Below are 27,792 nucleotides of genomic sequence, written 5' to 3' on the forward strand. Positions count from 1 at the left end.
ATTAGGTCATATTTGCTATCATATTATATTTACCCAATATCATAAATCAGATATACAACCAAAATGGAAGGAGAGAGAGAAAATGAAGAAGTTATTAGAATTTATTATTATTATTATTTCTCAAGACAGTAGAAAAGTAGAAAAATTAAAAAGATGAGTGTAAGTGATGCATTCCCAGCAGCAGCAATACACATTACAGCCGACATAGCTACCTCGTATGCATCTCTTACATCCCCCATTAATTTCCACACACAAAATGCAAAATTCAAATTAATAATTATAAATTACATAATAACATATCATCACTATAAAATTAAAAATAAATAAATAAAAAGGTATCATTTAATTCATTCGGACCGCTACCTCAATTCCCCGCATCGCAACGCAACGACGTCGCTTGCTCTGCCACTTCTGCTGATCATCTGCTCATAGAAACTCGGGAGACAGAAATTTGCAAAGCTTCACTTTTTTCTTTTCTTCTTTTACCCATTCTTCGAGCACAATAAAAAAGTAGCCTTTCCGGCCACCGTCTCGGCTCCATCTCCGCCGGCGCCGGCCGTCGGGGAGGAGGAAAGAAGTGAAAGTAAGGGCTAATGGCGGGGGAGAGGGGGGAGATTGTGGGGGGTATATAAAGGGAAAAGAAATATATTATAGGGTTAATTTTGGAAATTGTTGAGCCAATGGGGTGGCGATATTGGTGAAGGCATGTTTGTGGGGAAATGCGAAAAATTCCACTAGCTCCGAAATCGAGGCCTGTTTCTTTGCTATATATATATAATTTTATTTTTATTTTTTGTGGAGATTATTATTTATTTTTCTGGTGGAGGGAAAATGAGAAGCGATTGCAATTGCAAAGGGCTGGTGGGTTTCAATGTCGACAACAGCATGTGAGCTTTTTCTTGGGGAGAGGCTAATGGTGGGGTTCTGTGTTCAGCAACACACACTCACAAAAATAAAATGAGAATTAATGACAAAAATAACATTTGTTATCTTTTAATGTAAAAGTGTTTATTTGTTTATCTCTCACATAGGCTATAGCAAAAAGGACAAATGGAAAAAAAAAAAGGAAAAAGATCAATGTGATTGTCCCACTAATCTTTAGTTTACTACTACGTATATGGCTTAAAATATATATATATATACTGAATGCATAATATTAAATTACGAATGAACCCAAAAACTTAGGTTGATAGGTTATAAATTTAATTTTATAATATAAATATCTCTCAATACTCATTGCATTGGTAATTTAATTATTCATCCTTAACAAACATGAGCGAGTGGTGTTAGCTATATTGTTTTAGTTTTTTTAGTTACTTTCTTCAACCATCAAAATTGTAATAAAAGTAAATATTATTAAAAAAATATTTAAATTAATAAATAAATATTTTTTCCAGTTTAAATAAGATTAATATATAATATTATGGCTCTATATTAGTAGATATTTTGTTAATACTTTTTCTGTTTTGTTGATTATTTTACAATATTTTGGAAATATCAATGTCTCGATGAAATTTGGGGAATTTGACAATTTTAGTAGCCTCCTCCATGAAAGAAATCCAATGTGTCCCGTCCTTTCAGTTGAAATATTACATATAAAACGATGTAAAATATATTTTGTCCCTTTATTTTTTTAATTTCAACAAATTATGTATGTGTAGGATGAGGATAAATCTTTGATCATGAAGGAAGGCTAAGTTATATTCAAATTACAATTTTGCTATTTTTATTAAAATTTAAGACTCTATGCCCCTAATCTCATAGCACGTAAATAAACTAAATTTTTGAATAACATTTAATTTCATGTCACAAAAGTCCATAAATTAAAAGAAAACAGATTACTTATTTATATAAATAGTCAAAAAATACAAATTTTTTAATAGTCAATATAATCATAATTAAATCAGTTAAATTTTCTATATTTGTTGTATTAAAAGCAAAAAGAAACTTACATTTTTGAGTGTTGGTGTAGTGACAAGAGGCTTCACTCCAGGTTCGAACCTTTCAAGGAAAAAAAAATGTAAAAGAACTTTTTAATAAATTATTGTTTTAGTGGCCAATTTTTTGGATTTTTGTTTATTGGCATATTATTGAATATTGAGAGGGGATTAGCCAAAGACGGTGGGATGTGGGACCCGCAGCTCCTGGAACCTCGTGCATGGAAAGAAAGACGACGACTGTTGGAAGTGGAAACAAGGTTTCAGCATTTTTTTTTTTAATTTTTAATTTTTATCCTTCCACCAAAATTTAACACCATATATTTTTATTTGTGTGGAAATAAATTCAACTCCATGATTGAGCACTCGAAAGCTCTCGTATATTTTTAAACCAAACAAAAATCTGTGCAATTGATGTGACACGTTAGATCATGGTATATTCGTTGGCTCAAAATTTTCACACACTTTTACAATATATTAATTTAGCTTAGCTGTATTTATTAAGTCCTTAAACTTTAAAAAATATTTAATAAATCATGAACTATGTGTAATAGGTCCTAACGTATATGTTATATATACGAATTTATTAAGCACAAAATTGAAAGTTTAAACACATTTTAGAGACTATTAACACACACAATTTTGACCGGTTAGAGACTAAACTTGTTTAACCTTAACTTTTTATAAATAAATGAAAGATATTTGAAATTACGACCAATAAATAGAGGTCCTACACATGTCTATACCAATTGAGGTATATTGACAAAATCGTACTAGTAATAATAGTTAATGTGCAGAGTAAAAATGAGTCCATCATCGAATTAATTTAACCTAGGGAAAAACTCGATGAAAAATGAAAGCAATTATTTTCAGTTCTTGGTATTTTAATGAGAAAGACAAAAAGGAAAAGGAAAAGGGGAAGAAAAAGAAAAAGTCAAAATCTTAAAAATCTCCATTTTTGAAGCCATTTAGAAAGAAAAGAAGGTGGGAACTGTCTGTGAGGCAAAGAAGACAGCATGGCTTTAAAAAGATTGATGAAAGGAAGAAGGGTTAAGTTAGTGGGCAAAGAAAGCAAACACACACTAACGAAAAAGAGCCCAACTCTTACATGCATACATTCAGTTTTACTATGGATTTGTCAACACCAATCCAAATAAAAAGCAAACCATTCACATCACCATATTAAAAAACTCAAAAGTCAGCGTTTTTATGCATATTTCATTTTCTCTTCCTATATAAGACATCTCTTATTTCGTTGTTTCTTATTTGTATTTTTTCTGAGTTGCACCAACATACAAGACAATTATACAGGATGGAGAAAGATTTTTCTTGCTGGCATTGTTTAAAAGTTGTATCACTTTGAATTTTGAGGTGAGTTTTGGATCTGGGTTTGAATTTTTGTTGTTGATTAACGTATAGTTTGAATCTATTATTAGTCCTACCAGCGAGGTATTGAAAAATATTCAATGAGTGGGTCCATATGCGTGATTGCGGGGCGTGCCTTATACTATTTTTAAGTGAGGTAAGTAAAGCGATAGAATTAATGCACAATTTGAAGCCGACTTAAATGAGTCGATCTCAACCGTCCATATGAAATGCCGATGTATCAGAGGCGATGCTACCTTCAAACGTCACGAACACGTCATTCATACGTCATAAAAGAATTCCAATATGATCAATAAAGAAAAATTACAAGTTTGAATTTTGACGAACCCCATGCATGGCGTTGCCGTAAGATTAATTTTATATTAAAAAAGGGCAAAACGACGGGGAGTGGTGAGGCGCGTGCAAGAAACGCGGCAATATGAAAGGGTTATTTAGGAGAAGGGCAAAATAGGAAAGAGGGGGAACAATCATTGGATACTCGACACCCCCATCAAAGCGAGAATGTCGAAAGTGGGGTGCGAAATTCCAAAAAAGGTGAAGGATGTGTCTAGTTTCTGTCGCCGTGGAGGGGGAGTGGCGCGTGAGATTCGATGCCGTATCTCGTGCCGTTTAATGCCGCACGGCGATCCAATCCAATCCAACGTACCAGATTCTTTCTCCAAAGTTCATGCCTAACCAAATCTGGTGGCGTACAATGCACGCGTGCACATTGGATCCCACGCTTCTTTTTTGTTCTTTTTGTTCTTTTTTTTTTATTGTTGGTTTATCGTCGGTTTCTTTTCTTCAGGGGGTTTTCAGTATTTTGTTAAATTACAAATTTCGTTCTAAAATTTTAAAGCTGTCAAACATAAATGTTCTAATCCTATCTAATAGGATTTTTATTTTAAAGAGTACTCATCTTTGAAATTTCGAGTGGTAGATCGAGAATAAGTTAATTGACATATATCTTCAACCTCAGTTTGTGAGTTCGATCCTCCACCTCTACATGTTGTACTAAAAAAATTTAAAAGTACCTAGAAGATCTCTAAACTTTTCAATCGAAAAGTTAATACCTCAGATTTATGTCTAATACATTTTTAAAATTTAAAAAATGTATAATAGTTCTAATATATTAGATACAAAATTAAAAGTTCAATTACCTATTGAACATGTTTATAGGACATATTATATACGACATTCAAAATTTAGACCACGGTAAAGAAATACTGTCAATCTGAGCATAACTTTATGGGTTAAGGTACCAATATCTGACTATAAGGTCGTGGATTTGAATTCCCACCTCTATTAATAGACTGTAATATTTAATCGATTTGGACTATTAAAATTATTTAGAGTGTGTTTGGAAGTGATAATAGAATTAATGATTTTTAAAAAGATATTTAAATATAATTGATTAAGTAATAACTTAAAAATTAATTTAGAGTGATTTTAAATTTTCTTAAAATTAATTTTTAATTTGTTTTAGAAGATAAATATATTTTGACAATAACAAAAAAAAGTGATTTTAGTCATTTGAAGACACTCTAAAGCATACTCCTGGTAAATTGGATTTAACGAAGGGACATCAGTCAATAAGGATAAAAAATAAAAATTGACGGAGAAAGCACTCTACCTTTAAATATTTATATTCATATGCTATACTGTATTTTGTCTTTAATTTATTGGATTTTTCAAACTTTCCAGTTGCAGGAGGACAAGAAATTTCATCTCGCCGGTGGGGTTCGGATTTATTGGAATTTTTAGTTATTATTTGAATACACAGATATATATATATTTTTTAAGTGCAACCAATGTTTTAAATGTCAATGTGGTCGGAAATGTCAATATCTTAAATTCATGAAAATATCCATGAAAATATTGATAAAATGTCGATGTCAATGGATATTTCTGTAAAAATTAGAAAAATTAAAAAATCGTAAAAAATATTTAAATTAACAAATAAATATTTTCCTATTTATAAATTTGTTAAAAATAATTCATATTAATATTATGTATATATTGGTGATATTTTGTTGATAACTTCTATATTTTGTCGACTTTCTTGTACTATAACAATGTCGCTCCCTCATGTCGATGTCGAACTCATGGAAACATAGATATATCGATGAAAATATCGACATGTGGATGGATATTTAGAACCATGAATATAACACGCAAGGATAGGGAATTCGAATTGAACTTTTTGATTAGATATAAGAATGACTCTGTCTAAACATTTTAAATATGAGTTAAATCAGTAACCTCTCTTTATTTAAATATAAAAAAGCAATTGAGTATTTATCTCATAGAGTAATAGAGTATATCAAATGTTTAAATTAATATAATATAAGTCGGCTAAGAGAAGTATATTAAGTATATTTCTTAGTGACCTCAGCTTTCTCCATAGACCATTTTATTTATTTTTTATTTTTTAAGAGAGGTCTGCAACATGTAGGATTGATAATTCGGACTCGTGATTTTTTATCAAAGATAAATGTCTTAATCAGTTGGAGCTATTCTCAAGTTAGTTTTTGAAGAGGTATATTGTTGCATTTATTTTGCAAATAACAATATTAAGTGCTTGACCGGTCATCAATCATTTTAAGTAGACCACCACTAAAAACCTTTTGACTACGCTCTTTATTGTTTTTGACAAATAGAAAAACCGTTTCGATTCATATATATTTTTTCTTAGTTTTTAAAATTGGGCATTGATTAGTCATTTTATAAATAATCAACCTTAATATTTCTTATTTTATTCATGGCAGTCTCATTCGACTCTTTATATAATTTATTGTTAAAGACATGCCTTAATCAATTGAGGTTCGAACACTCTACCATTTATAAAAAAAACATGCCTTAATCAATTGAACTAGACTGTATTAGTTCTTTGTATTACTCTTTTAGCGTACATATGATATATGTAACAAACTTTATTGAAAATTTATGCTTTCTCTTATGTTATCTTTATTAATATTTTAGAATGAAATTAGCGTGATGAGAAATTTGTTAGCAATAGAATGAATATTATCTATTATTATTAACTGCAACGAAGCAGTGATTTAGACACTTTTGTAATATGAATTTTATTTTTCTCCTATACATTTATATGATATAAATATAATAAACGATAATGAAAACAACAGCTGGAATAGCTCAGTTGGTTAGAGCGTGTGGCTGTTAACCACAAGGTCGGAGGTTCAAGCCCTCCTTCTAGCGTTTTTTTTACCTTTCTTCTTTTCTTAATCAATTTTCCCATTTTCGTTATAATATTGACAAAAAGCTAATTTATTTTTACTTATTGCGTTTTTCTTTTTCTTTCGTTAATCAATTTCCCCCTTTCAAATTTTCTTTATTTAATCAACTTTCCTCCTTTGGTTATTTTATTTTATTTTTTTGAGTATCCTCCTTTCGTTATAATATTGATAAAAATGCTAATTTATTATTATTTATTGTGTTTTTTTTCTTTATTTAATCAATTTCCACCATTCATTATAATATTGAAAAAAATGCTAATTTCTTTATTTATAGTAAAAAATTCCAACTAATCGATTAAAGCACCCATATACGATGTTCGAATCCCTCCATTTCCACATATTTTACTAAATATATATATACACAGATATATATGTGAAAATTGAACTGATTTTAAAGCAAACATGGTTTTGAAAGGCACCAAACAAGTGGGTTAAAAAAGATTTAAATATATGAACTTTTAAAGTGATGCCTATAAAAATTTTTTATATTGTAAAAATTATTTTCAATTTCAAGCCTAATAGATCTCTTAAATTTGAAAGTGCCTAAAGATGTCTTTAAACTTTTGAATTTTTGATCTAATAGGCTCTTACATTTCAATTTTGTATCTCATTGGTCTTTGAATTTTAAAAGTTATCTAATAATTTAAAGAGTTGTCAAGACACAAAATTGAAAATTCGAGAACCTATTTGATACAAAATTTAAAATTTAGACGTTTATCAAATATTTTTTAAAGTTCAGGCCCTAAAGACCCATCCGACAGTCACCTATATGAACATGTTTTGTTTTTAAAAATGACATTGTAGCGAGTATTATTTTGATTTTCAATCAAATATAAGACTGAATCAAAATAACTTGAAATTCAAAGGTTAAAATAAAAATGAAAAAAATTCAAACCCAAACTTTTCTCTTTGCTTTAATGTTGAGAAAGATTGTTTCCTAGTAATTTTATCAGTGGGGTCACAAGAAATCCAATGCTTTTGACAAATCCACTTTGATTTTGTTGAGTTTCTCTAATAATTAAACAGCACCCTCCATTTCCCATTTTGATAAAGCAGCTCAACAAAAAGAATGGAAATCTCCATCATGATTGTCAATTAGATTCAATTATCAAGGCTCACACTGTGGAGAGATTAGAGATACCTTCTCATGTTGAAAATGATGTACAAAAAGGAAACACAAAATGGAAGGAAGTTCAATAACTTCTACTGATGGCAATGGTATCGGATTCATATCGCTCCGCCTTCTCGTATCTTCCCTTTACCCGTTTCTTCACGACTGATCTGGCCTTTCGTCGGATTTGTTTCTCTTGCCTGAAAAGTAGAACAGATGGTTGTGACATGATGACAGTGAAGAAGACATCTGATGTAAGACTCAAGACTCTAATTCATCATATTGGATTTTGCAGCAAGATAGTTGTCTAAGCAATTAGTTTGTAATGTGAATCTTTAAACTCACAGTTGAGACTGCTTCTTTCCTTTCTGCCCTCTCTTTGCAGCGTCGTTGTGGGGCGTTGAGAGTTTGCGCTCCCGGTGGTAAGGGAAGCTACATGAAAGTTCACCTTCCGCTCCATCAGGGCAGTCTATACCTGCACTGTCAACACTTATCCTAGAATCGGAGAATGGCAAAGTCGAATAAGAGGGTCGGATTGGATGAACAAATTCTGTGCTTGCACTCGTAGGGGGGTCATTATCTTTGTCCATAAGAGTAGATGGGAAGATGGAAGACGATGTCACGGAGCTCGCCTGTCATAAACAGATTAATACGAATTGGGAATACTAACTCACCAAAACAACACCAACAAGAAGAAACATACGTTAGGAAAATAAGGAAACTGGATCTCTACTTCCATCCTACCTCAATTTCGAAAAAGAATGAAACTATATTATACATTTTGAAGGATGTTAATAAGAAAAAGAAATTTTAAGTAATGCTCCAAACCTCCATCCCTTTTCCATGGCAATTATCCGATTTATCGAGCAACATATCCTTCTCCATGGAGGAGTACGACTCTTCTTTACTATCAAGTAGTCCTATGATAGGATCTTGATCACCATTGAATATATCGTCAAAACTCTGGAACGTTAAATCAACTTCAGGTATGTTGAAATCATCGCGACAAACAAGCTCATCACAAACCCCCAGATCTTGCATATTTTGAGACCATAGCTGCCAAGTTTTCGTAAAATGTCAAGAAAAAGAAAATAAAATTTAAGAACTGAAATCCATGAGTTGTTCAACAGTAGATGCTGTTCAAAGGGAAAAACAGTCATACTAAAATGCCAGCATTTTGTCACATCAGACAAGAGTGATCTACCAGCAATGATTGATCAACAAACCTGACTATTTTCAGCCGGACTTTTACAATGCCAAAGGGATTCTCCATGGGAAGGAAGCAAACTAGCTGACGACAATGGGAGATTCTCGAGCTGAGAAAACGGAGTGATTTTCAGCTCCTGAAGTAAACTGTCCTTTTGCTGAAGGCCGGTACTGCGGTCTTCGGAATGCTGCAGATGCTGACTGAGAGACTGCTCAAACTTTTCTGAAATGCAAGGCCATGAAGAAGACATGCCATCTTTTCGCTCACCGATTATCAAAGGCGAGTGGTTATACTTCTTTATAAGCTGGAGACGACTCAAGTCTAGAATTTGTTGTAAAATGAATGAAGCGCCCTTCTCTTGACCTTTGTAAATCACCTGCAGTAGAAAGCAGAAACTAAGCCCTCATTTCATGAACAAAATGCATTAGAACACCCAAAAAGACACGAAGGACTGCAGTTCATCAATTGAGCTGCACAATCATGACAGATCTAAGCCGATTAACAATGTAGTTTGTGTTTAATTTCAAGAACTACGACGAATAACAACTAAAAGGATGCATCTGTTCCTAGTTAAAGGCCAACTTACCCGGTTATACTCGACAAATTTGGTAAATATTATATACAGTGGATTGCGCCATAACTTCTTAGTACTTTATTGAATTCTTTCCGAGTATTCAGAAGAACAGAGAAAAAAATCACTACGAGAAATATACCATAACTAAATTATGAAAAACAAAAATGTTCAAAGCTGTAACTTGTGCAGTTTGAGCAATAAAGACTGAAAAATGCCGAGGCCCGTCATTCTAACAGAGGTGATCACCATTTAAGGGCAAAATCAGAAAGTTTACATGAAAGTTGCTCCAACCTAAGTTTCATGAGTTAATGATCCAACCTTGTTTTCAGCTTCAGCACCAGAGGCAGAGACATAAGGGGGATGGCTCATTCTAGCGACCCCTGCTATATTTGAAAAAGTGCGTCCCTGAGCGTCGAAAGTCGTAACGTTAGAAGTTTCGGAGCCACAATTGTCAACTTCATTTATATGAAAACCCCAAAGTGCTGCAAAATCCTTGGCTGAAGGACATCCCATGTATCCTCTGATGGTCCTTTTCTGGTGTTGGGAAGGGGCGACATGAAGGGTTCGGTCGCAGCTATGACACAAGAACATCTGATGATCTAAACACTGAAGATAAGCAGGGAAAGTTCGGCACATATCGCACAAGAGGGTCCGAAGATGTCGACTCGAAAGTGCATTAGCTGAATGAACTTTTGCATCACAGGAAAGGCAAAGATGGGCTGCATCAGGTGTACAGTAAATAATTGGCCTCAATGAAGCACAGAATTCACAAGTTTTCTCCATTGGCTCATATTCAAAATCTCTATCACCTCAAGTCCACCCACACATTCATGTTTGAGTAAGTCCTAATAGCAAATCCACTGGTCTTCTTCCAAGCCGATCCGCGTTAACGGGGGAGAAGCCGATGGATTCCATTGGAAAGTATCCTGCCATTATTTTCCAAGATCCAAGATGATGTGTTCACACAGAAACTCAATTTTCTCATTGAAAGTTAAACCAAAGAAACCTATTTGTTGCTTATGAACACTCTTAAGCCAAGCAGTTCTTCCGCAAGCAAAACTTCAAATCAAAATTCAACCATCACACTACATCCAAGAAAGTGAGTTTTCTTTTCCATACACAAGTATCATATCATAAGAAAGAATCATTTAAAACAAAACTCAGAAACACAGCCAAACCAAGTTAAGATTCAACTCAAACAAGCAGTTTGAAACACATTCCAAAACAAAACACCTCGAATTCAAACAGATTGAAATCAAACACAAGAACGCAGTTGAAAATACTGAAAGAACAGAAATCACCATCGACCCAATTGAAGATTCACATCAATTCTCCCAAAAAGTAAGAAACTTCAGGGCGGTGGGCATTAAAGAAATTCAACAAACAGGTGGGGGGCATGAAAATTGACAAGTGTTTTCTTTTGGAAGCCGTGAGAGAGAAAAATCTTACACGGGAAAAATGCAGCTGCGACTCTGACTTGGGGAAAAAGAACACAAGAGAGTTCTGAAGCTGAACTGAACCAAGGCCTGGTTCTTTCCTTTGTTATCATCATCATCATCAGAAATTTTGTCCATTTCTTGGCTGCCACTTTTGTGGGGTGACGTGGGAGCCCTTTTCCAGCGTGGAGGAGGGTACGTGGCTGCAAATGGGGACCCATCATTCATCATCAACGACGTTATCCAACTGGCAACTGCACATGACCAATCTGCGAGGGACCAGAAGAAACACAGTAGATTGGAGAGATTCGATTATGTGATCGACAATCTTATCTACTGTGACCAACCAATCGCAAGATGCCATTGGATAACAAAAGGGGTTCCCAATTACGGCTTTCTACGGACAATCAAGCAATCGTTATTTGTTCGGAGAGAAATGAGAGGTCCCCCACTCGGAAAGAATCACAAGGATCAAACTTTTTGGGAATTTTTTTTGGCAATTTCCCCTGGAATGTAATGGGGGGAAGAAGAAAATTAACGACTTTTAATCGATGTCACTTCTTGTAGGTTTTCCCATTTGTTTCTAGTTTATTGCTTCGAAATGGGATGAAATTCGAACGAGAGTTGGTGTCTCTTATTTCATTTTGGTTGATTGTGTTGTACATAATCTTGCAACCTTCTGTTTATGCAAGAATATCAAATTGGTAAATGTGGGCACAAAAATGAAATTGGAAACCAGTACATGTTTACCTTACATGTACTTTTAATACAAATTTTAGATAGAATAGAATTTTTTTAGTTTTCATTGACTACGTAATCATCTTGATCTTTATTTGCAAAATTTTTAATACAAATTTATAGCTATACTTCAAGGAATTTAATGAGTCTAAGTGTTATGCTAAAATTTTAATTGAAATAAATGAGATAAAATGAAAATAAGTGTATCAAAATGATGACTTTATAAGAATGAAGGAACTAAGACGAATGTTTCAAGAATATAGAGATTAAAATGAACAAAAAAATTGAAAGTATGAAAACCAAAATAGATGGTTGGATGACAAATACTACCTACCATGTGGAAGAATGAGAAAAAAGTCATCTCATCTGATCCTTTTGTGAATAACCTCATATATGTGCAGTGGGCGAGCTTAGAGTGATTCTAAATAGCACAAATGGCATTGATGGCCTTGAGAATGTCGACGTCGAGGAGTCTCACACATCGACCAGAGATGTGGGACTCACCACCTTCTACCTATAAACAAAAACTCATTTCCATACGCACATATACAATTATGATTCCTTGTTCTGAGAGTTATATGTCGTATTCTTACTTAGAACGTCAAAGTGTTTGTTCACTGTATGCAAGTCCTCTTTCGCATACCTCACTCGAATAGCTCAATCTCATCTACTCCACGCATGCTCTCGAGGTGATCAAATTCGAACACAGGCATAGACTGCTTTTAAAAGTACACCAACCATGGTATTTAAACCCCTGAGATACTACTAGTAAGTGGGTCAATTTTTTGTTTTGTTTTTAATATTATCGAAAAGAAGGAACCCTTTTGGTTGGGTTCAGAGAGTCCAATAAATAAACGAGGCAATCGCATCTTTATTTGTTAGTTGATTTAATGTTGTACATTAGAATCGGATCTCCACGTACAAACTTACAACCATTATGTTGTGGGGATAATCAAAGTACTAATTAAAAATTTATCGTTTGACAAAGGTTGATATTTAATATTATTTTTCCAATTTCCAAGTAGATAAAAGTTTTCAAAATGATTTGCTAGAACTGGAGTATTCTTAAATTGAATTAAAAACTAGCAATTAGGACTTGAAATAGGCCTAGAAAACAATCAAAAAATAAGAAAAAAGAAACTTGAAAACATTACAAATCAATTTGATGTATTCTCTTTATTCTTCCATTTGATAACAATGCGGTTACCAAGCAAATCTAGCAGACAAAGCCAAAGGAAACCTGATGGCCTTCCATAAGCGATTTGTTCACCTTATGGCACAAACGTATGAAGTAGGCCTCCTTTCGGCCCTTCCCTAAGTGTGTCTCCTGTCCCAAAACTGGTGAATTAATTCACAAAATGTGCACTCAAAACACACCTTACTCAACTCGGCTTGACGTTCACTTCGATCATATCGTCGTCTTCCATGCCAAGGCCAGCTGGGGTATCTTCTGGGCTGATTTTATCCCCATCAAAAGTGAAAACCAAACTCTGAGGGTCGAGTTTGAGTATTTCTGCATACAATTTGAAAAGCCGCCCCAGCTTCTCATCCTATAACATTAGGATTTAAAACCATGTTAGAGTATGTTCGGGAGTGATGGAAGAAAAAAAATGTTGAGATAAGAGAAGAGTGACACTGATCCAACATAACCATTGGTACTTCAATCACATAGCTTCCTAAGTACCACCACCATTGGAGACCTAAACTACTTTCATTATATTATAAATGTGGATGAATCGTAGGAAATACCATAATTTAAAACGAAATCAAATTCAAAATTGCAGAAACTGTACAAGGAACAGTAATGTAACAAAAGTAATATATAACATCTTGGGTACAAATCTAATGATCGCCACATAACAGTAGAGAAGTAAAGGCAATCATAATGTGGAAGGGAAAGACAAGAAAATCAAAACAATCAATTAAAGGGTACATGTGGCTAATCACCATTGACAATGTGAAAGTAACCAATGGCCTTCAAGTTTAGTCTGCCATTTAACAATTAATTGAAAGAATGAATTTCCAGTTCTTCCTAGCGTACTTACGTGAGTTCTTCATAACTTACTTACGTCTTACATTTTATCATTATTTCAAGCTTTGCTGATGTATAATATATATTTTTTTTATAGCTGAGAGTCGGAGCTATGCTACCCTATACCCAAGGGGACATCAAGAGTTTTTTTGGCATTAAGCTCATCAAAAAATTCAAACCTGAGACCTCTAAGCTAGGATGACCAAAAGACCCAAACCCTTGCCAACTAAGCTGCCCCTAAGACTGCTAATGTATGATATGAATCATGATAGTATGACTTAATCTAAGGAAAAAATCATGATACGTATATTAAGAGATCAACCAGAGTCTCTACTATTTCCTTTCCCCACTCTTCTTTTTCAACTCAACTTCACCAAATTCATTCATTTCCCTATAGATGATTCTAAACGTGCCTACCAATGCAAGATCATTGAGAAAATTAAAGGCTATTGTGCACGTACATCAAAACCAGTGATTGTAAATCATAAGATACATTCACAGAACAGGATGGTTGCACTTGAGGAAGGCGAAGTCTTAGTTGTGGATAACATGCAGTCATGCACATAAACATACCATAAACAGGCGATACTGTTTGGGCTCTTCCTTGCCATTGTCTTGTACAGAAATAACAATCTTGGGTCTTTCTTTAGAAGCAACTGGAGTTTGGTCATCTAAATCAAGATCCACGGAAGCCGGGGCCGTGTTTCCAACATCCACTTTTGCAGACTCCTCCACGGCTCGCAACAAGTTTTCAGCTGATAGTGCAACTGAGGCCAACTCTTGCTTCTTTAACCTATCAGTTCAGATTACACATGATATGCGTAGGCAAAATGGCATAAGAGACATGCCATAGCAGCTTATGCACTGAGGAATAAGGTTCCATGTAGAGATATAAATGGATTGAACAAGCAATAGATGCATACCACTAAGTTGGAATACCTTAACGCCTTCAATGTGGAATCTTCGCCACACATATCTTTTGCATCAACAGATACCTTCGGAGGAGGAGGTAGCCAATCTTCATCTTCAATTTCCACAACTTGTTTGTCCTTTGGGTTACCATTCACCGAACTCGTGTCCTAAATATTCATTGAAATAAAAGAATCATATAAAACTAGCATTATTGGACTGTTCCAACGAAATTCAATCTTATGTAAACAGAAGGGAATTATACCGCCGGATTTGAAATCTTAGCTCGCTTGGAAAAAGGTGCTGGAGACGTGTCTGAATCCTCGTCTAAGATTTCGAGACCAAACAGAAGAAAAGAAAAACACAAAATTACCAACCACCCGGTTTCGAAAACCGCGAGCAAAAAGAAACTCAATTTCGACATTTCATGTTCAAGCGACAATTATAAATACTCAGAACATGATGAAATAAAAGGTTCCAAAATCATCCACGCTTGAGAATCACTACCGTCGAGACAAACAACCGTGCGAGGCTGAACGCGGCTGTAATCGAACAAGGGCTCAAATTCTTCAGCGGAATCCGCCTGAAAACAAGAACTGAAAGTAAGAATCGAGAAGTGAAAGAGAGAAACAATGAGTAAATGACAGAAAAGAATCCCGTGCCCATCAAATCAAAGAGAGAAAGAGACTCGCCATTGTCAAAGACCTCAAGATCCACTCTCCTTCTTCGAATAATCTTCAAAATACCGCGCCGTAAAATTCAAACTGGTCGTCCGTTCGCCGTCGAATCGTCTACTAGCGACTGCGCGGCCTTCTCGGGTCTCGGTTTCCGACAATGGGTCGGTTGGCTATATATCCAAATTGATTTGGCGGGTCCGGGTCAACTCTAATTGCATTTGGGCGACCCGAACTTCTGGATCCGATTGCTGACAATTCTAGGGCTTTTCTGTACATAATAATTTTGGGAGCTTTATTAGTATATTAACGTGCATATATTTACAAGGCAATTTGTTAAAAATATAATTCAAAATCTATAAAATATAAATAACACATACAGTCAGCATACAGTCAGCATCTGGAGCGCTTAATTTCCCTTGTTACAAACTACAGTTAATTCGGAACTTAGTTTGTGTTGAGTTGTTATCTCTTTATATATATATATATATATATATATATAAAATCAGCATTTATGAATCCAATTATAAAAATATAATTTAATTACCTTGTAAATATATAGAATTAACCAATCTCAACATAGTTCAACTGGTTAAGAGAATGTATCTCCGATGTAAAATTTTATGTTTGAATCTTCACCGTAGATGTTATTGTATTAAAGAGAAACATGTATATGATTAGTAGTTATTTACCTTCAAAAATTATACTTTTTTTGGGTAAATTATAAATTTAGCCTCATCTCAAAAGTTGTTAATTTAGTATATATATTTTATAAAATTTTACTAGGGCAGTGTAATCTATTTAGTTTAATTTAAGAAGGTTATAATACACTCTCCAACTTTCAGTTTTATGTAGTTTTAACATTTATTAGTTTAATATTTATACCATCAAATGTATGGACTTATTCTCTGTCGAATCAGTTCCTCACTAAAATTAGGCTTTTGGAAGTGAAATTTCAACCGTTAGAGATGAATCCAATTGGGATTTTCAACATCAAGCAACTAGCCTTAATTTTTTCAACCATCCTGGTAGTGATTTCAACAAATCTGCAGATGTGTCGGTAGAATTTGGTCTCCATCAAACAATCATGCTTCTTTGGCTTTCTAATTATCATTTGACTGATGACTTCTATTACGAGTGGAACCCTTCAATCTGTAGCCCAAGTGACATCTACTTCATTTAATCTTCTCCAAAATTAACTCACCGTATCATCTTTACATATCGTTGTTGGTGTATCACGTAAGCACAACGACCTAGTATTAGACACGAAATTGAAAGTTAGAGACTTATAAGAAAATTTTAAAAGTACATCTTGAAAGTTATTTATTAGGTACATATTAAATTGACACAACTTTAAAAAGTTCTATGACCAAATATTATCTTTTACTTAGCCAATTATATATAAAAATAAAACTAGAAGGCCAAGCTTCTTTTAAAATTCGCAATTGCATACACGAAAAGAAACAGGCCAAAAGGGCATATAAAAAAGGTTCAAACGTCTTGTTTGTTCCTACACGACGCTTCATAAATCATATTTAAATGCCACAATAATAATGAGTACTTGCATTTTTAGATCATCTTTTTGGGTTGTTTCATCCCCAAATTCCCATTATGGTAAATTTGACCAAAGTTTTAAATACATATATTGCAATGAATTGAATATGATGGTAATTTTAAAGTTTGAATCTAAATTATTTGGGGAGTGAAGTCAAAGTTTGTTGATGGGTTAAATGAGTTGTGTTGCAAAGCTTTCCATTTAAGATAATAATTAATTCCAATCTAATTAATTGATCTCCCTTATATATATGCACTCATTAACCCCCTTTTTATTTGATGAGTCTTTGTGAAAGGAAAAAAGAAAAAAAGAAAATGGAATTAGGAATTAGGAGAAATAATGTTCCAAGTTTTGCAGAAGGGCTTCATGTTCTTGTGGTAGATCATGACAAACACTCTCTCAAATCAATTGCATCAATGCTTCAAAATTGCTCATTCAAAGGTATTCTTATGATATAATAACACCATATTTGTTCATTAATATTCTCTTTCATTTCTTTTTCTTTTTCATTATATAATGTTTTCATTTTTCTTTCTTGGTTTCCCATTCTTATATTCATTGGTTTGTCCAATTTTATTCTTAGTTACCATTTCTTAAATCTTAATATTAATTCTTCGAAATAAAAGTTTGAAAAATATTGATAAAGACAATACATAATCAATTAACCTTAAATGGATTTAACTTACAATCGTATTTCAGAGACACTATTTTATGGACAAATCATATCATATCATATCCTATCCTATATGGAAAAAGCAAAATTCAATCTCTAAATACACACATATATATATCTTGATCTCTTTTCCTTGTGCATGCATGCATTATGTTCTTAAAATTAAGTGCTAACACATCTTTCGACTGTTTTTTTTTTCACTTTTTAAAAATTTAACCAATTTCCAAAAGATGAATCTTTTTCTTCCGGGACTAATTTGATAATGCTCTTTTTTGTTTCTTAATTTCAGTTTCTTCTTTCTTATTTTCAATTTTTTATTTTTCGTTCTCTTGTTTTAATCAAAGGTTATATAAATTTATAAAGTTAGAATAATGTAAAATTTTCAAATTCAAAGAAAAATTATGGCTTTACCATTATAGGTTACTTACATTTTTATGTGTTGTAAACTTGTAATCCATGGTTTGAAAATGTTCTCGTTTTTTGTTTTTTTGTTTCCAATTTTCTTAGAAATATAAGCGTTTCATAAAAGTTCATGTTTCTCATTTTTCATTTTTAAGAAAGGTTTAAAAAATGTGTTGAAATTTTAAAAACAACAAAATCAAATTTCTTTCTCATTTCTAATTTTTTCAAAAACATTGATAAAAACATTATTTTATTATTTTTTTTAAATTCATTATGTTTTTCTTGATTAAAAGAAGAGAACGAAAAATAAAAAAATGAAAATAAGAAAGAAGAAACTGAAATTAAGAAACAAAAAAGAGCATTATCAAATTAGTCCCGGAAAACAATAGCTTCGAAGGAAAAAAATTCATCTTTTGGAAATTGGTTAAATTTTTAAAAAGTGAAAAAACAAAAAACGGAGGAAAGATGTGTTAGCACTTAATTTTAAGAACATAATGGATGCATGCACAAGGAAAGGAGATCAAGATATATATATGTGTGTATTTGGAGATTGAATTTTGCTTTTTCCATATATGATATGATATGATTTGTCCTTAAAATAGTGTCTCTAAAATATGATTGTAAGTTAAATCCATTTAAGGTTAATTGATTATGTATTGTCTTTATCAATATTTTTCAAACTTTTATTTCGAAGAATTACATTGAAAACAACAAAAAGAATTAAATTAAACCGTTACCTCTGTTCTTCCCAGTTACGACCACTGAAGATGCAGATGCAGCTTTAGCATTGATTTTGGAAGAAAAAGATGAGCCATTCAACCTTGTAATGGCGAACGCCGCCGTCGCCGCCGTATCAGACTTCAGCGCCGCCCTCTCAGTTCTTCATCAAACCGGCGTTCCCGTCGTCTGTAAGCTTACAGAATTCCTCTGTTTTTCTTTTTCTCTTTCTGGATCTTTCTTTCTTAAGCTATGCCTTCATCGATAATTGTTCTGAAGATTCCGACTCGAGCAGTGATGTCGACGGAGATGAATATGAAGGCGGCCGGAAAATCCATTGCCGAATCTGGCTTTCACTTCCTCGAGAAGCCGATTTCCATGGAGGACATCGAACTTGTTTGGCAGCTCGTGTACAGGAAAATCAGAAACCCTAGGGCAAACAATTTGGGAGAAAATGCGAATCAGGGGAAAAAATCTGAGATTGGCGGAATGTGTGGCCGAGTCGTGAACGTTGCGAGAGGAGTAGAGTGGAATGCGATTGAAGAAGAAGGAAAGGAAAATTATGGTGAGAATTTTGGAGAGAGAGAAGCGAGATTGAAGGTATCTGGAACTGTATTTGATTACCTGGAAACGACGAAGATGAATGCGGAAGAGAAGAAGAACAGAAACGAGTGCACGAACAAGAGATCGCGGATTGTTTGGAATTCGAAATTGCATCGGAAGTTCACAGAAGCATTGAGCAAACTTGGGAACAAAAGTAAATTGATCATCTATTTCATCATCTTTTTGTATTGAGTTTGATGAAATTGGTTACTGATTTTGTTCTATGATGATTTTGATTTCAGAATCGAGCCCTAAAATTATCCTAAAGATGATGAATGAGCCAAGTTTGACGCTTCGCCAAGTTGCAAGCCACCTCCAGGTTGCTTCTAATACCCTCTTCTAAATCATCGTCGTGGGGGTGATAGCGCGATTTTTAAAATAAGTAATTTTTCAGTAGTGGTGAAGTTTTAAGTATTATTGGCTTTAAATACTATTTTATTCTTTTTATGAAATATTCCTTTCGATGGTTATATTTTAATTTTTGTTTTTTTACAATAATTTTTTTGTTCATTTTAATCTATTTACATAAAAAAACATTTATTTTGATTTTTGATAAAAAGTGGTCATCTTAGTGTATGTATACAAACATTTAACATAAATTTATCATTAAAACCTTTTAATACAAAATTATGGCTACATTCCTAAAAATTTATTGAATGTAGTATCGCGTTGAAATTGTAATCAGAAAAAGATAGAAAATAAATAACTAAAATAGTCACGTTTAAAAGCACATGACCAAAATAGACGTTTTGAAAATATAAAAATTAAGACGAATAAAAACGATAAGTATAAAGATCCAAATAGTATTTAAACCAAAATAATAATAGTTTGTGTCACTAGTTTGCTAGTTAACTTGCAATCTCATCCCTAACTATCATAGTTCTTTAAAAAGATTTAGAACTATTTTATTTTTAGAATATTTTAAAATACATATTTTTTATATTTTTTTTATACATCTATTTGTATTTATATTTAATAGGCTGAATATATAATATTTTACTTATATATATGTTATTTCCTAATTTTCTTCACCATCTTCTAGAAGCATGTTGAATTTACCCATTCAGCAAATATATATATATATATATACATACAACAAAGATGTTGAGTTTACTGTTATTTTAACAAAAATTGTGTATTAAACCTATGTAACAAGCATGTTGTTTAATATATATATATTAATGGAGTTTTCTTAATAACAATATCTTTTATATGGCATGTTCATTGTAATTTAGTGCAAACTTTTTGAGTTTTGATATTCACTTGCTTCTCATTTTCAGAAATTCAAATCTCAAGTAAAGCATTTAAATAAGATAACAGAAAGTGATGCATCCACCCCACTCAGCAGAGTCCAACTTCAACAGTTACCTGTAAAGCAAAATAGCATAACAAACATATTAGGCCAACCAAATTACAGCCCTGACCTTACAGACAACCAGAGACAATTTCAAGTCCTCTCCAGTTGCTTGAATGGTCCTCAACTTCCTTTTCAAAATGTTGATCATTGTCATCTCAGAATGATGGACCAGAGCAACTCAAATTCATATGGAACAACTCGGTCCAACGACCTTCAACCTGAAACTTATGGAGGTTTCAAAGGAATGAACCTTGTCGCAGACAACCGTATATTTGGCGATGAGCTTTGTATGAATGAGAGTTCAGAGAGTTTTGTTCAGACATCTCAATCCAACTTACAATATTTCAGTGCAGATGTAGATTATTGTCCCTTCCTTTCAGCTGATGCAGTTCAAGAGTTGGAATTTGCTCGAAACTTGGCTGGCTGTTTGGATGTTGACAATATCACGTCGGGAACACATCGTGCAACTTTGGATTCTTTGAATCAGAATGTTTACCTGAAGGAGCTTGATGATCTGCTGAACAATACCGCAGAAGATCCGATGGTATATTGCTGTTTTGATGGCGAGGTGAACTCGTTCGACATTGATCAATATTCTCAGTGGCTAAATGCATAACTAGAATAAAAATGAATACAGATACCAAGTTTTGAACCAAAGACTCATCCGCAACATCATGGTTTGGGTGGATTCGGAGGTAATGAACTTTTCTTTGCTACCAATGTTGAAATTTTTAGCTGCTAAGTTCAAAAGAGTTCTGATATTTTTCTGTTTGCAAGAAACTATAAAGGGAAATGAGTTTGCAGATTCATGTTAAATGATATCAAACCACTCCATGTTTCAGTTCCAAATTCTATTCAATGCAAACTTTTCAGCCATGCTATTAGCAAATTTCTTTCTCTTTGTCTGCAGCCTTGCAGCCTTTCACTTTATCAAAATGTCTACCTATTTGGTTGTCTTTTTAGAAACAAATTTTAAGTGAAGCTTCAAACTAATATCTTAACCAGTTAAATTACGCTCGAATAAGCATGAGAGGTTCTTAATACTCATTACTTCAAAAAAATAGTTCATTAAGCCAAGTGGAACGTATCTTAGTCACATGTGAACTCATGTCCAATTTTCTTTCCCCTGTTTCGTGGTAGTTATTACACTAGTAAATGTACGAAAAGGTTGGTTTACTAAACTACCACACTACTACTATACCACAAGAATTCCATGAGTAGACTATTTAAGTGGATCGCACCTATCAAGAAAAACGTATTTTTTAACAATACAAATTTAGTTACACTTTTCCCACATGATCTATTGCAAAAAACGGATAATCTCAAGCTTAGAGTTGTGAACCTAGGTTAGAGACGGGGAGCGCCTTGACTTATTAGTCAAGCTTTGATTGGGGAAGGTCCTCTCAATGCTCTAACGCTCACACTAAATATGAACCTAACTATCTCATCACGTTTTGAACTCCACTCATGTATTGCTTTAATGGGTAAAATCCAACTCTTGGAACATACTATAGCCCCAAGTGGCGAAGAACCAACCCAAAGGAGGTCACGTGGATATTCTTGAACAATCCCTTAAAGAGAAGTGGACGCCTACTTTTGTTGTTGATACAGGTAGTAAGAGATATTATACACAACCCTTCTAATTTACCAAAAAAAAAATTTAGGTGTATTCCTTCTTTACGTTCGAGGTTCAAGTTTCGACCTTTCCTTTTCGTTTGAGGTGATAGGTTGAGTATTTTCATGATGTATTTAGTCTTATTGAAGGACAAATACCTGTAAATATAAATTTTAAAAGTAACATATTCTTCTAAAACTACAATATTTTTTAAAAATTGATGATTAGAAGTTCGAATATGTATCACATCCCATAGCAGCAATGAACTACATTCGATTTATGAAGCTACTTTTTTACAATGCCTATTTGATGTTCCATATGTTCTATTCTATAATTCTTGAACATATGCAGCATCCATAAGCGCTAGATGCAAAAGTGTAACTGGAAAACAGAACAACAATGATAAACTAAAAACTATCTTACACTGTTGTTTATTTGCAAGAAGAGAACACTGTTAGCTTCAGCTTTGTATGTTGGTTACAGGCCCTTTGAACCAATGCCGAGCCCTCACGACCCAGACAGAAACGGTAACAATCAACAAGCAGCCAACTGCAACAGGAGTGTAGTTGAGAGTCTCGTTAGTGACAGGGTACTCGACAGGCAACGAAAAGAGGATCGAAATCGTCGCCACCCAAAGAACTGCCACCCAACCGACGAAGATTCCATAGCGGCCCAAGTTGAAAGGTCCCGGCACAAAGGACCTCTTTGCCAAAGTCACCCTAAAAAATATGGGCAAGGCATATGCAATGTACAGACCAATTGTTGCTATAGAGACCATAGCATTAAATGCCACTGTGCTTCCAAGAGACTGCAAAAAAGTTACAAGAAGTAAATACATCCTCCTGAATATGAACGGCATTGTTTGTTTTCTATAGGCAATAACACTTCAGACAAGTCTAAATGAAAATTTTGATTTTTATAATGTGTCTGCCAATTGAGTGTAGTATCCATCAAGCTCAGAATAAAATTTACTGGAAACTGTTAGGCATGATTGTAATTGAAGGTGTTGTAACTTAAGATTATGATGCAGTGAAAGGAACGGAGTTATAGGGATACAAAGTGGAAGGTAGTTTTGATGAAAATGTTCATACCGTTAACGCCATACAAAATGAAATGAAAGCAGAGAGCCAAACTGCATTTATGGGAACCTCGTTCTGGTTCACTTTATGCCACAATGACGAAAATGGCATCGCCCCATCTCTGGAGAATGCATAAGCCATCCTGTGAAGAAAAATTATACCAAGAATGAGCCAGAGCACATAAATTATGCTTTGGATTTGAGAGACAAAGTAAAAGATAGTCGAATTGCCTGGAGTTACTAGTGACTGAACTCATTCCACAGAAGAATATTGCAATGGCTACCACGCCTAAGCAAATAATTCCTCCAACTCCACTGCCATATCTACTCTTGAACGCTTGATAAAATATTTCAGCAATGGCATAACCTCCCGCATCATTGTTTTCATCCAAAAGGTTTGGGATGCTGGTAACGGCGAAGGTGATGCCGAGTATGTAACACCAACCAACAACAATTGATATCCCAATGGAACTAATTATTCCTCTCGGTCCGTTCTTATCAGCTTCCTTTGTTTCCTCTGTCTATAATTTTGTAGGAAGAAGCAAATTTCGTTGCAAGTTATCTAACCATTATATATATATAGACACAAGACAAATTACTAAAACAGAGGTAGAGGAGAACTTGCCATATGAGCAGAAGCATCATATCCAGTTAGGGTATATTGACTCATCAGAAGTCCCAAAACAAATATGTAAAGTCTACTGTTAATTCCTTCCCCATTATCAGTATTGAAATGAGTGAAAACAAACTTGGGACTGGCCCTTTCCGTTGCGACCAAGGGAACGAGAATTGTAAGAAGAATAACACCTAAGAATGTGACATCCTGTTAGAAATGTAAGCTTGAGAAAGTGAACTGGAAGTTCAAAGAAAGGGAAACTGGAATCTTCATATACCTATGAAGTTCCATGCTGCAGCAAACTGTCCAAAGAAAGACAACCATGAAATGGGCAGGCTGTTCATGATAGCATGTACTAACAAAATTGCACCATGGAAAAGAATCACTACATATTTAGATGCCTCATATCCACCATTGTTTTTACCCCCTGTGCTAAGTAGAACTATCACTTGAATTAGCTGAGCAAGTGAATAGTCAACACTTGTTGTGACAGCCCACTGCATATAGATCACTTCCATCAGTTAGAGTATATCAAAGAGAAAAAAAAGCTTAACCTGATCATAAGAATTTGAATTTTGGGTATAAGAGCCTTAGTAGAAGACCTGTCCAACAATGTTAAACCTGTGCAAAGATCAAAGTTATTCGCAAGAAATCAGAAGGTGTCAAGGCAGAATAGATAAGTGCAAGGAAAACAATGCAATTGGAGTTTCAGAATACTTCAGAATAGGAGCAGGAAAAAAGATGGTGCTTCAAATACTTCAACCATGAACATTTCTTCAATTGTAAACGATGAGAAAGATTTCTGCTAAACTAGACAACTTAAAGTTTTCAAATCCTGGTGATAATCTGATATTGCATTCTAATTTGAGCATCCAATCGGAGTAAGATGAAAATTATGACCTGAAAAAGCTGAAAGAAGATAACAAAGATTACCAGCCAGTCATCCAAGAGGCAAAAGGAGCCCAACTTGGACCCGCAAGCTTGGCACTCCAATAGTAGAGACCTCCAGAAGTTGGATACGAGGAACAGATCTCAGCCATGGACAACCCAACAAACATGGTGAAAATCCCAGCAATAAACCATCCATAAACCAACGAAACGGGGCCGCCAAAATTCAGCCCGTTATTGTAAAGAGTGGTTATACCAGTGAGCACCGAGATAATCGAAAACGAAAACGCAAAATTAGAAACGACCCTGCAATTTCAAAAGGAAACCCATCAACAACGATTGAATCAAAACCCGCACAATCGCGAGGAAAAAGAGGAAGCAGATGGTTATGGAAACTTACGAGAGGTCGCGCTTGAGCTCTTGTTTGTATCCGAGCTCATTGAGACGAGCATGGCCGGTATCGAGCAAACCAGTGCCCTTTGGCGCCACCATAGCCTCAGAATCGAATACAGAAGAGGGAAAAGAGAGACGGAAGCTCGGTTGATTCAGTGGAAAGAACCCATCCTCCTGTCTTCTCCGTCCCCAAATTTTGGAGTCCGATTTCAAATGACTTTTCTCACTGCAGAAATCACTGCGTTATTGTTTCGCTCCGTTGAAGAATAATCCGATTTTAGTTCGGTCAAACAAAGCGCTGATTCTGAAGCTAAATTTATGGCGCGAGGGGACGAAAATTGGCGGCCATGGCCAAGATTGCATGCTCTGGCCTTACCCTTTACAGTCAAACACAACTCATTCTGATTTGATTGGTAAATTACTCATTCTGATTTTTTATTATTATTATTTTTTTGGGAGGAAAATGGAGATTGGAGAATCCCATTTGTTTGATTTTGTTTGAGTTTTTTATTTTTTTTTATTTTTAGGGCACTTTTAAATATAATATTAAATATTGTATATTTTAAGAAATTTAGATTCAAGTAGGGTGGATATCTTAATTAATATTGAAATAAAGGTGTTTAAACTTTTTTCGAAAATAGGTGTTTTGCTGGGTTGACGTGGATTTTTACATGGTTTGTAGTGCACGCTGATAATCATATCAATAAACTAATTAATATAGAGAGAATAACCCTCGGTAGAAAGGATAGAAAAAGAATAAGATATTTTGAAAGAAAAATAAGATATTTCGAACTTCCAAAAACCACCTCTTTTATAACAATTTAAATTTTTTTCGCTTATTTGGTAATGCCATGGTTTCTATTTTTCTATTTTTAATGAAGAAAAATGTATGACATCGTTTCAATTTTCAATAATTTAAGTATGATAAAACAATTTTTTTATTAACATAAATTGGAAATGAAAACTAGAAAGGAGAAATTTATTTTGATTGTTTCCAAAAATTTTATATAATTGTGAGAATGTTCCCAAAAAATAGAAACAAAAAATAAAGTTAGTGGTAAAATGCTTAGATTTCTTAAGAAAATTGGAAACGAAAAATAAAAAATGGAAACATCACCCAACGGCCCAAAATATCTTAAAAGTTTGAACTTAGCTTACATGGTTCTTTTCTATCAATGTGATATGTGATAGATGAATCATGATTAATTCTTTTTTTTTTTTAATTAGTTCACGTTGTCAAGTTAAAAAGTACCAACGATCTTGAATTTATTTGGACACAAACACGACTTAGATGCTACTTGACACATAAAATTAAACTTGTTATCAAATTTGACCAACCCTTCGACAAAATTCTATTTTTTCAAGTGACTTGTCAATTTAAATATATTAATAAAATAATAATTTAATGACACAAGTATTCTATTGATAAAGGAAACTTTAATTGAAAATTTTAAATATATTAAAGAGAAATTTATTGATTTTAAAAGATTTAATACGGAATTAATAATTACCTACAAGATTTAGGACCTATTCATGAATTAAAAGGGTTGAAATAAATAATCAAATAAAACAAAAATTAGTTTGCGTCTTGCTCTTGAGTCTTAGATAATTTTGTATTACTTTTTTAATTCGTAAGGGACTTTTGTTTCTTTCTCATTCGAAACTCAAAAAAAAATATATATATATAGTAATAATGATAAAAATAATAATAAATTATCCAGCTTTCTTTCTTTTTAAATTGCATCAGTTTCTCTCACGTCTCATCCCACCTACCTCCTCATCCTTTTTAAATGTGAAGGTTGGATGATGGGAACTTGTTATTAGAAGCACGATGGGTCCATTGGAAGATGATTTTGTTTTCTTTTTCTAATACAATAGGTGGGATGGGATCAAAATTACTTGGTTGAAAAACTATCATTAAGTTATGTTCGCTTTAACCTAACAGCAGAGATCGATAAAGTTCAATACTAAATGGTTATCATAAGAACAAGTATGTTCTTTAACCAAAATTTTAAAGTTAATGTTTATGTTAACTTATTATTGGACTATATCATTAATAAGAGGTTGTGGTCATAAATTTTCAGGAGCGAATTTTTCCGAGAAGAATTAGATAAAACTAAAAAAAGATTTTTAAAAATGTAACCCAGATAGAGAGGCCACTCCATTTTTTTTTTCTTTCTAAAAACTAAATCAAATGAAGAAAATATATTAACAAATCTAATAGATTCTAAATAAATATCAACTCAAATGAGTCTTAATTTTGGTATATTATAGCTAAAGAGATTTAAAAAGATAAACCCTAAGATGTCGTTTGTTTTTCGGGAATGTAGATGATCGGCATCTTGAGATATCCGGAATTTCAGATGCCCGGAAGGTTCGATGTCCGACATCTTTAGATAACCACGTTTGTTTCGTAGAAATATTATTAAAGATATCTAGGACTATTTGGATAGTCGCGTTTGTTTTGCTGGATTTATTTTTAGGAAGAAAAATATCACGAGTATGTTCGCCATAAAAAAATGTTGCTTTACAATCATATATTTATGATAATAAATATTATTAATAATGTAATTCCTTCCCAATATTAAAAACAAATGGATATATTATATAATTTAATTGTAGTTTATTTTACATGTAAATCTGATGTACGAATAT

General features: G+C 33.5%; 4 protein-coding genes and 1 non-coding gene across 9 annotated transcripts; 2 read left to right on the forward strand and 3 right to left on the reverse strand.

The window, feature by feature from the left end:
* The first annotated feature begins 6,447 nt into the window (after positions 1-6,447).
* Positions 6,448-6,521, forward strand: TRNAN-GUU (transfer RNA asparagine (anticodon GUU)). Its single transcript has one exon. It is a non-coding gene; the product is annotated as a tRNA-Asn (tRNA).
* Positions 6,522-7,616: 1,095 nt separating this feature from the next.
* LOC111018747 (putative zinc finger protein At1g68190) lies at positions 7,617-11,384 on the reverse strand. 3 transcript variants are annotated; one of them, XM_022294979.2, is made up of 6 exons: positions 10,901-11,384; positions 9,770-10,377; positions 8,897-9,253; positions 8,499-8,726; positions 8,016-8,302; positions 7,617-7,870 (listed from the first exon to the last, which is right to left on the reverse strand). In XM_022294979.2, the coding sequence occupies exons 2-6, from the start codon at positions 10,232-10,234 to the stop codon at positions 7,753-7,755; spliced, it is 1,455 nt and encodes a 484-aa protein (XP_022150671.1). In that variant the 5' UTR covers positions 10,235-10,377; positions 10,901-11,384; the 3' UTR covers positions 7,617-7,752. The 3 variants fall into 3 exon arrangements, with proteins under 3 accessions (XP_022150671.1, XP_022150672.1, XP_022150673.1); XM_022294980.2 differs by having other exon boundaries at positions 9,770-10,510; XM_022294981.2 differs by lacking the exon at positions 10,901-11,384 and adding an exon at positions 10,753-10,893.
* A 1,391-nt stretch (positions 11,385-12,775) lies between these two features.
* On the reverse strand, positions 12,776-15,416 carry LOC111018613 (Ubiquitin-like superfamily protein). Its single transcript, XM_022294784.2, has 6 exons — positions 15,259-15,416; positions 15,074-15,149; positions 14,832-14,893; positions 14,597-14,736; positions 14,231-14,450; positions 12,776-13,175 (listed from the first exon to the last, which is right to left on the reverse strand). Exons 1-6 carry the CDS (start codon positions 15,259-15,261, stop codon positions 13,008-13,010), a joined length of 669 nt encoding a protein of 222 aa, XP_022150476.1. The 5' UTR covers positions 15,262-15,416; the 3' UTR covers positions 12,776-13,007.
* A 3,166-nt stretch (positions 15,417-18,582) lies between these two features.
* LOC111018680 (uncharacterized) lies at positions 18,583-21,419 on the forward strand. 2 transcript variants are annotated; one of them, XM_022294879.2, is made up of 4 exons: positions 18,583-18,778; positions 18,883-19,344; positions 19,433-19,509; positions 20,471-21,419. In XM_022294879.2, exons 1-4 carry the CDS (start codon positions 18,697-18,699, stop codon positions 21,161-21,163), a joined length of 1,314 nt encoding a protein of 437 aa, XP_022150571.1. In that variant the 5' UTR covers positions 18,583-18,696; the 3' UTR covers positions 21,164-21,419. The 2 variants fall into 2 exon arrangements, with proteins under 2 accessions (XP_022150571.1, XP_087973893.1); XM_088117767.1 differs by having other exon boundaries at positions 18,622-18,778; positions 18,867-19,344.
* A 996-nt stretch (positions 21,420-22,415) lies between these two features.
* Positions 22,416-25,529, reverse strand: LOC111018679 (bidirectional amino acid transporter 1). 2 transcript variants are annotated; one of them, XM_088117766.1, is made up of 8 exons: positions 25,145-25,529; positions 24,790-25,050; positions 24,459-24,477; positions 24,134-24,353; positions 23,862-24,047; positions 23,472-23,757; positions 23,254-23,383; positions 22,416-22,970 (listed from the first exon to the last, which is right to left on the reverse strand). In XM_088117766.1, the coding sequence occupies exons 1-8, from the start codon at positions 25,234-25,236 to the stop codon at positions 22,623-22,625; spliced, it is 1,542 nt and encodes a 513-aa protein (XP_087973892.1). In that variant the 5' UTR covers positions 25,237-25,529; the 3' UTR covers positions 22,416-22,622. The 2 variants fall into 2 exon arrangements, with proteins under 2 accessions (XP_087973892.1, XP_022150570.1); XM_022294878.2 differs by having other exon boundaries at positions 23,472-23,761; positions 23,866-24,047; positions 25,145-25,527.
* Between the last annotated feature and the right edge of the window lie 2,263 nt (positions 25,530-27,792).

The sequence above is a fragment of the Momordica charantia genome, assembly GCF_013281855.1.
Source record: "Momordica charantia cultivar OHB3-1 chromosome 9 unlocalized genomic scaffold, Mcharantia_2.0 BLBB01000009.1, whole genome shotgun sequence".
In the NCBI taxonomy this organism is placed as follows: Eukaryota; Viridiplantae; Streptophyta; class Magnoliopsida; order Cucurbitales; family Cucurbitaceae; genus Momordica; species Momordica charantia.

What these genes read in the sequence shown, in the direction of transcription:
- LOC111018679 (XM_088117766.1), bottom strand. Translation starts at nt 25,236, where the DNA reads ATGGTGGCGCCAAAGGGCACTGGTTTGCTCGATACCGGCCATGCTCGT. An exon ending in TGCAGCATGGAACTTCATAG is followed by an intron (nt 24,048 to 24,133) that starts GTATATGAAGAT and finishes TCACATTCTTAG; the next exon opens with GTGTTATTCTTCTTACAATT. An exon ending in TGCTTCTGCTCATATGGCAA is followed by an intron (nt 23,758 to 23,861) that starts GTTCTCCTCTAC and finishes AATTATAGACAG; the next exon opens with AGGAAACAAAGGAAGCTGAT.
- LOC111018680 (XM_022294879.2), top strand. Translation starts at nt 18,697, where the DNA reads ATGGCGAACGCCGCCGTCGCCGCCGTATCAGACTTCAGCGCCGCCCTC. An exon ending in AACCGGCGTTCCCGTCGTCT is followed by an intron (nt 18,779 to 18,882) that starts GTAAGCTTACAG and finishes CGACTCGAGCAG; the next exon opens with TGATGTCGACGGAGATGAAT. An exon ending in AAGTTGCAAGCCACCTCCAG is followed by an intron (nt 19,510 to 20,470) that starts GTTGCTTCTAAT and finishes TCTCATTTTCAG; the next exon opens with AAATTCAAATCTCAAGTAAA.
- LOC111018747 (XM_022294979.2), bottom strand. Translation starts at nt 10,234, where the DNA reads ATGGAGAAAACTTGTGAATTCTGTGCTTCATTGAGGCCAATTATTTAC. An exon ending in GTGCTGAAGCTGAAAACAAG is followed by an intron (nt 9,254 to 9,769) that starts GTTGGATCATTA and finishes TTTCTACTGCAG; the next exon opens with GTGATTTACAAAGGTCAAGA. An exon ending in GTCCGGCTGAAAATAGTCAG is followed by an intron (nt 8,727 to 8,896) that starts GTTTGTTGATCA and finishes AAAACTTGGCAG; the next exon opens with CTATGGTCTCAAAATATGCA.
- LOC111018613 (XM_022294784.2), bottom strand. An exon ending in CTAAGATTTCAAATCCGGCG is followed by an intron (nt 14,737 to 14,831) that starts GTATAATTCCCT and finishes ATGAATATTTAG; the next exon opens with GACACGAGTTCGGTGAATGG. An exon ending in AACAGTATCGCCTGTTTATG is followed by an intron (nt 13,176 to 14,230) that starts GTATGTTTATGT and finishes CTAATGTTATAG; the next exon opens with GATGAGAAGCTGGGGCGGCT.